The sequence below is a fragment of the Ammodytes marinus genome (assembly GCF_949987685.1).
Source record: "Ammodytes marinus genome assembly, chromosome: 13".
In the NCBI taxonomy this organism is placed as follows: Eukaryota; Metazoa; Chordata; class Actinopteri; order Uranoscopiformes; family Ammodytidae; genus Ammodytes; species Ammodytes marinus.
In genome coordinates, this window is record NC_137217.1 from 23,019,749 (window position 1) to 23,028,054 (window position 8,306).

Consider the following 8,306-nt stretch of genomic DNA (forward strand, 5'->3'; position numbering starts at 1 on the left):
TATCACCACATTGTAGGTTAGTGTGTCAAAACATCACAGCACAAATACATGGGATGCCTTACCCCACGCTGACAGCAGTGATGCTATTTTTGTTTGTTTAAAATGTGTGAGATTGTCAGGTATTGCATTAACCCAGACACTCCCCTGATAATAACAATACCAATAGAATAATAATCTTACCTCCTACATTTGACTAAAAGATCCTTTTGGCTTCAAAGACACCAAAAAAGAAAAGGAGAATGCCAATTTAAACCGTAAATGGTGTGTAATAACGATGTTCTCTAGATCCAGGGTTTGCGGCCAAACAATAAACTTCCAGAAAATGAATCTTTTTAGTTACAGCTCATGTTGTGTCACCCTCCCTTTGGCAAGCCATGAGCTGGATTGTGACAGTTGCCTGTAATCTTATATTGCAATATTTATAATAAGGGTAGTATTTTTTCTGGAAAATCAATTGACTGATTTGCAACATTGCCCACATGGCCAGCTACTGGTCATTAACAGCATTTTAAAAACTCTGACACTTTAGTGTATTTTCTCAGGGTCCATTGTGTTATATCACTCAGTTTCGCATTTTACAAAGAAAAGTTTAACATTTCATCAGTTAAGATCCATCATCAGCGTCAATGCCACCATGGTTTACTTGTGAAACATGTGCCCTCTAGTTTTACAGCACCCACATTGAGATCACTAAACCAGAGATGACATGCGGTACTGGAAAAAAAGATGATTTGTGCAGCTCATTGTGGATTTCCTGTGTGACATTTGCTACTGTGCCTGTAAATAATAAGATTTTCACACTTTCTATGTTATAGCATGTATGCTGTAACTTATAACAGACAGAAGAAGAAGAAGAAGAAGAAACAGCTGATAATTTTTAGCTTTATCGGATAAAACACACAACACAAAAACTTATGAATAGAATGTAAAATCACAACTTTATGACACCATTTATTAAAAAGGTGATGATGTGGTACAAATAGATAGATAGATAGATAGATAGATAGATAGATAGATAGATAGATAGATAGATAGATAGATAGATAGATAGATAGATAGATAGATAGATAGATAGATAGATAGATAGATAGATAGATAGATAGATAGATAGATAGATAGATAGATAGATAGATAGATAGATGGATGGATGGATAGGGATATTGTGTTGTTGATAGTCAAGGAATGACCCATACATGTATAACTTTCTGTTACATTTTAAATGGGATAAATAGCAAGATTACATTATATTAGGTGCACTGTATGCCAACTGCAGCCTCCTTCATGCCCACTCGCACTGAGTAATGCACAGCTTGTCATCCCAAGGCAGCAGACATGCATTTAATCGAGACTATGCTGAACTACATTGTTTTGGTTTCAGTTTTAAGTGGTTTTAAAGATCCTGCAAAATCGTGATAATCAAACAGAGCGCAGACGTGAGTCACAGTTTCAGACTAGTAGGGACAGATGGAACTAGTGCTAGTACTCAGATGGCACTGTGGCTCCATCTGTTGGACATAGGCCTACTTGCGTCATGATCTCAACACAATGCTCTTTCAAATAAACGGCCTGTATTAGATTGAACTGAATCAAAGGTGTGTGTGTGTGTGGACCAGTCCATGAAAGGACTGGAGATTTGTCTTTTTAATGAAGCATGACGCATGAAGGTCTAACAAGTTGTGATGTGTGAAGCAGTTTGACACTGAGAACAGGAAGCTTTTGATCTTTCACTTACAATTCAAAAAAGTGTGTGCTTAAAAAACAAAGAAATTTACATGATTACAGTTTTCATACATGGATGTGAGGTAGGCATGTCATGGTCATCCTTATTATATCTGAATGATGCACTGTTTCTGACCAGGGGATACAAACTTATCAAATATCACACACACACACACACACACACACACACACACACACGCACACGCACACACACACACACACACACACACACATACACACATGTTGAAGTCTTCACAAAACATCAAATAGCCTATGAAGTGTATGGCTTTATCAAAAACGGAGTTTGATAGTCAAATTCATTTTCAGTATGGGATTATGTGTAATGTATATGTGCCGTGATGTGTTCCAGTACATGGATAACTACATAATGTTGATATTAAGAGGTAAGTAAAAGTAACTAAGTAAAACATTTTTTTTTCTTAAGTAACACTAAAAGTAAAAGAAAAGTGTTACTTAAGAAGTACAAATTTGATATACTGCTGCTTTACTTGAGTATCATCTTTTAATGTTACGTTATACTTTTACAACACTATGCTTCAGAGGGAAATGTTTACTTTTTACTCCAAAACAAAAAATTCAGAAAAGAAAAAGTAAGTTTTGATTTAATAGATATTTTACAAAAGAAGTCCAAAAAATGTCATCAAGTTCTATTTCATTTTCTTAGGGTTACCAATTTGTTTGTGAAAATATAGCTTCTTATTTGAAGTAGTATTATTATTTTTTATTTTATTTTTATTTTTTGAAGCGAGGTTGTCAATTATACCACACTCCTTACCAGTAGATGGCGGTAATGCATCTAAAAGTTGTTTGCCAACCGCCAAAAAACATTATACAAGAAGAAGAAGAAGAGAAACGGAAAGGGTGTGGATGGCGCACACAAACAGGAACAAACTTGATGCGGGCTTGTGATCTGATCGTAAAGTTTCTTCCCGACCTAAATAATTTTCATTTTTTCTTGGAGTTAGCCAACCTGTGAAGCCTCGTGACACCACATATAGCCGAGTGAGTGCGCATTTATCTGTTTGTATCCCGCCGGTTTCCCCAATAACGAAAGTAAACTCAGGAACGGCCCGTGAAGCCATGGACGAAGACATGTCTGAAGAAATGTCAGAAGAACAGAGCGCCCTCAAGCAGGAGCTGACCTGCCCCGTGTGTCAGAGCATCTTCCGGGACCCGGTGCTGCTGCCCTGTACCCACAGCTTCTGTCGAGAGTGTCTGCAGAGAAGTTTGCAGATAAATAAGAAGTGTCCCTTATGCAGAAAGCTGTTTGAGGAAGGGCAGGACATCGCCAACCGCGCGCTCAGCAGCGCCTGCGAGACCTTCCTAAAACAGACGAACTGGCGGCCGAAGCCCGTCAGCGAGGACATGTGCAAACTGCACCTGAAGCCGCTGGAGCTCTACTGTGAGAAGGACGAGGAGCCTGTGTGTGTGGACTGTGTCACTCTACACAGCACACACAGGCTGTGGTCTCTGAAAGACGGTGCGCCTATATGTAAGGTAAAAGTGCCAAGGCCACATATCAACTGGGTGTTGTTGCTCAATAATATGTCTCCAAGAAAAGAACATTTCAGTTTAAAAAATTTAAATTAGGTTTCTATAGTGAGGCGATACATGAACTGTAGAGGAATACAGAAGTGAAGGGAGAATGAACACTGGATGGAAATAAATAAAATACTGTAGAGATAATCCACTGGCATCTGCCTCATGCTCTCTCCTAAATTCACCACATCCAAGACATCTGTGGTGACTTCACCATGGCTTATGTAGCCTAATAATAAAAAAAAAAGATTCTCACTGATCTTGGTTGGTACCTTCATGGTTTGAAGGTGCTTTGGATAAAAAAATTGTCAGCTAAATGATATTTAATTTAAACAGTTTGCTTTTGGGTAACCTGTTGTTCTGCTTTTTCAACCCCTCCCTGCAGAAAGAGCTGGGCTTCAAAGTCCAGATTTTTGAAAAGAAAGTGGACTCCTACAAGAAAATGACCCATAAACTCAGCAACGCGGTGGAATTCATCAAGGTGAAGTTACTGTCAAGTCTTGGGGCGTTCGTCAAGCAACACACACACACACACACACACACACACACACACACACACACATACATACATACACACACACACACACACACACACACACACACTGCACAGATTTGATTTTGTAGCCTACATGTTATGAACTATGCATAAAGTCTCTTCTCTTGCCTGATGCAGTATCAAGCCGGGCAGGCGGAGAAGCAGATCAAGGCAGAGTTTGAGAGGCTCCGTGAGGCACTCATCAAACAGGAAGCTCAGCGTCTGAAGGAACTGGCGGATGAGGAGGACCAGAAGATTTCCTCCTTACTGGAGATGATTGCCAAAACAAACAAGGACATCATCACTTTGAAGGAGCTCATTGAGACTGTCAAGAAAGAGATGGGCAACGAGGATCTCCCCCTCGTTCGAGTAAGAGAAGGCGAATCAGCCCCATGGTTATATTATTTGCTAATAACATTGTTTGCTCTGTACAGTTAATCCACTTCAAATATATATATATATTTTTTTTGTTAATTACATTAAAGGTGCTGTAAGCAAAATGGTTATTTTAGCTAACTTCCTCTCTCGTCCCTACGTCACCACATTAATGCACTGTGGTCTTCAAGCAGCGAGTTATCTAGTATCATCTCAGATCCGTAAGTGCGATAAAATATGATAAAAACCATCAAAACAGACATTGGAAAGGATTTTTACCTGCTCCGCCATTGTCGGCGCATAAACATTCACCCATCTGTCGCTCTGCACGTGCTCCGGCAGTGGGACGTGCCGGTTGGTAGCGTTCTCTCTTTTGATGGGATATCAGTTGTGGGATCCCAGAAAAGTTTATTTGCCGATTTCATGGAGAGCGGGTGACTGAGAGATCGGAGTTATGAAACGCGTGTACTGTATACGTGATCACTGTATGAATATAGAGCAATTTAACACGTATATTAACATAAATATATCGCTTACTTCACCTTAAAACTAACCTCAATTACTCTCTTTTATGTTTCAGAATTTCCAGAATATAAAAAGGCAGTAAGTAACTCCAAAACTCACTGTAGTAATCACAAATATGTCGTGCTATAAATTCTGCAAATCTTTACTTCTAGATGTCCCTAGATATGCAAATATAGACACAATTTGGTTATTCCACTCTGATGAAGATGTGCCTTATCCAGGTTCATGCTGTGTTCTTGCTACTAACACATCTCATGTCAACCTCACATATTGCCATCTTTGCCATCAGAGCCCAGTGGACTAGTGAAGACCCTTGCCTCTCTAACGGCTGTCTTTTGGATACGGGCAAGCATGTTGGTTCTCTGGGCTACAAAATCTGGAAGAAAATGCAGGACGACGTAAAATTTTGTGAGTTAATTACACTGTGAGAAGTGAGGATTAGCCTGTGGTTATGAGGACTGGGAGTTAGTTTAACATGCACAGCATATTCCGGTTAAGACGTTATTCCAAATAAGGTGTTTACATGTTCAGCAGCTACAGGGCTATTCCTGTTAACATGTCAATCAGCATATTCTGAATATTCTGTCTATAAAATTCTGTGGCAGAAGCATCATGATATCTGGCGTATGTTTTCCTTGCATTGTTTTGTAAGCCAAAACTGACACAGCTTCTTTCAAGAAGACTTGTTGCTTGTTTTTTCACTATAGTTTAACAGCCATAAACCAGGGCATGGGTAACAAACTGTGGCAAATTTTGAAAAATGCAGCAAAAACTCTGAATATTTATTCCGATTAAGGTGTATACATGCCACAATAATGTGATTAAGATGTCTTAATCTGATTATGGCTTACTCTGAATATGACCTTATTCTGATTAAGGTTAGCAGAAACTGTATGGTGATACTCATAGTCTTAGTCAGAATATGACCTTAACCGGGTTAATATCTATATATAATGCTGTGCATGTAAACGTAGTCACTGATTGAAAAGTTTCTTGTAACAATTTAGGGTGTTTCAGACCTTCAAGTCCGCACCAAGATTTTTTTTTTCATCCACTATGGATTTGACTGCTTATGTTTGGTTTCACATTGCAGTTTTTCCAGCACACTAAAGAACTTTCCATGAAATACCTACATAATGTGTTGAATACTTATGCTGGCTGACCCCCCTCTATTCTGGACATTGATTGGTTTGTAGATGGTCTTGCCTCTGACGTCTGATGCGTTTCTATTTGGTGATAAAGCCTTCATCAGTTTGAATGAATGATGAAATGTATAATTAGATTAATTTCCCGCAGCACTGTATAGTTCAGGCAGCCGCCCAGACAACGCACACCTCCCGCTTTGATTACAGTTACATACATTGATTTATTTTTAAACTCGCCCATCTCCTGTCAGCAACCCTGCCCCCGCTCCTTCAGTTCGGCCATCAGCGTTTCATTTCTCCTCTAGCCAGGACTTCCTGTAATTGGTCCGATACTATCCAAAAACATTCTCACACTGGGCACCAACCGAACCAAGGTTCAGTATAATCCCGACCGAGACCACCTTTTGAGGTTGGACCCAGGTTCTGCCTGTTTAGTTCAGGCTGTGTTCCGCAGCCATCAATGTTCTTTTATATTCAACCAATGCTAGTGATGTAACATAACTGCGTCTTGTCTGGTCTCTTCCTGCATGCAGATCCTGTGGTGTTGAACCCGAACGCAGCCTCCCCCTGGCTGTCCTTGAGTGCCGACCTGACCAGTGTGAAGGAGAGCGAGGAGCGGCTGACCCAACCTGACAACCCGGAGCGCTTTGATCCCTGCGTCTTTGTCCTGGGCGCTGAAGGTTACTACTTTGGGAAACACCGATGGGATGTCTTCGTGGGCGACAACCCCAAGTGGATTGTGGGAGTGTGCACGGAGTCTGTGGCCCGTAAAAAGAAGTTCACAGTCTCCACAAGCCGCGGTGTGTGGGCCCTATGTCTGAGCAAAGGGGTTCTCACTGCCTCAACCCCCGAGCGTACTGAGTTGCAGGTGGAGCAGCGTCCCGAAAGGATCCGCATCAAGCTAAATCTAGAAAAGGGAGAGGTGTCATTTTGGGATGGGGGGACGGCAAAGCACCTGGTTACTTTGACGCACAAGTTCGATGATAAGGTGTTTCCTATATTTGGTCCTGGGCTCCAAGCGACGCCAATGACATTAGCTCCAGGAAAGATAGCTGTACACACCTCATGATGGGCCACTATACTGCAGAGGGATGAATGTTGTAGGATTGATAATACATGATCTTTTATTAAATAAGAAACCTTTTAAAATCAAGATAAACTCGACAAGACATCAAATTAATCATTTCAATCTGCCAATGAGAGATGAAACATAGTAAAATTGGCTTCGACTATAGAGATAAACATATTAAAAGTGAATATAGTGAAATGGAATGACTTAAAGATCACAACATTCATTTAAAGCTTCACAAAAAACAGAAAAGATAGTTATGATGAGACTGACTTTTAAGATTTGTCGCCACAGATGAATGTGAGAATAAAATAAATGTCATAACAGTCTGTCAGAAATATAACATGACTTGTATTGTAGGAGATTAAAAGCTTTGCAGCTGCATGAAGCCTACGTTTGTAAGTAGAAATGGCTTTCTGCGTTCTGACAGGAAATGCAAAAAATTTAAATGGATGTGACTAAAGCGTGACTTACTCTCCCCCAGGGTCAGCAGAAATGAATACAAACCAAATCTTTTTTAGATGTGCCTTAGCAACATGAAAGCAAATAAAATTGTATAAATATTGAGTGTGAATGCAATAACTTTAGTTGCTTGCTTAACTAACATTTGGGGGCGGTAATGAAGGCAGTTATTTCTTCTTTATTTGTACCAGGAATCAAAATAATGCTTTTTTATTTTTATTTGATTTAACTTTTGTTGATTATGCTCAAATAGTATACTTTTACTGAACCGTGCCTGTTTGGTGGTTTTGTGATAATTGTTTTAGGTTGCCAATAATCATAATAACTCACTACACAAAGTGTAGCCAAGAAGTAGTCTTGCTCAGCAGGACCAGAGCAGGACACAATGACAAACTTACTACAGCTGCTGTTCTGAATCTGATCTCTCCACATGATCACTCAATAAAATGTTAAAATCAAACCTGTTTTGTTTCTTCAATTGGAACCACATACAACTATTATTAGCTAGTTAAAATTAAAGGAAATGCTGAACATTTCAGATATTTTATTTTCATCCTTGACACATGATTATATTGCATTGCATTGCAAATGGTATAACAATGTACATGTAAAAGCTACCAAAAGTATATTGAGTCAATCTATACTTTTAGGAAGAGTTTGAGTAAGGTGTGCCTAAATAATGCATCCACCTGTAAGCCAAAAAAAAAATTATTAAACCATTTTATTTGAAGACCTCCAGAAATGAGGTCAAATGATTTGCCAGAAGTTGACTAAGGACTGCAGTGTGACATATGAATCCCAATTTTTTTCAGCCAAAAATACTTACATGTATGGAATTGACACTGTCTTGCAATCAAAGCATACCAGGAGCTGGCAACACCGTTTTATTCAAATACCTCCAGGGTGGATGCATTAT

General features: G+C 39.5%; 1 protein-coding gene across 1 annotated transcript; it reads left to right on the forward strand.

The window, feature by feature from the left end:
* Positions 1-2,606: 2,606 nt before the first annotated feature.
* trim35-28 (tripartite motif containing 35-28) lies at positions 2,607-7,823 on the forward strand. Its single transcript, XM_080039703.1, has 6 exons — positions 2,607-3,237; positions 3,665-3,760; positions 3,953-4,183; positions 4,770-4,792; positions 5,004-5,122; positions 6,393-7,823. Exons 1-6 carry the CDS (start codon positions 2,821-2,823, stop codon positions 6,926-6,928), a joined length of 1,422 nt encoding a protein of 473 aa, XP_079895829.1. The 5' UTR covers positions 2,607-2,820; the 3' UTR covers positions 6,929-7,823.
* The last annotated feature ends 483 nt before the right edge of the window (positions 7,824-8,306 follow it).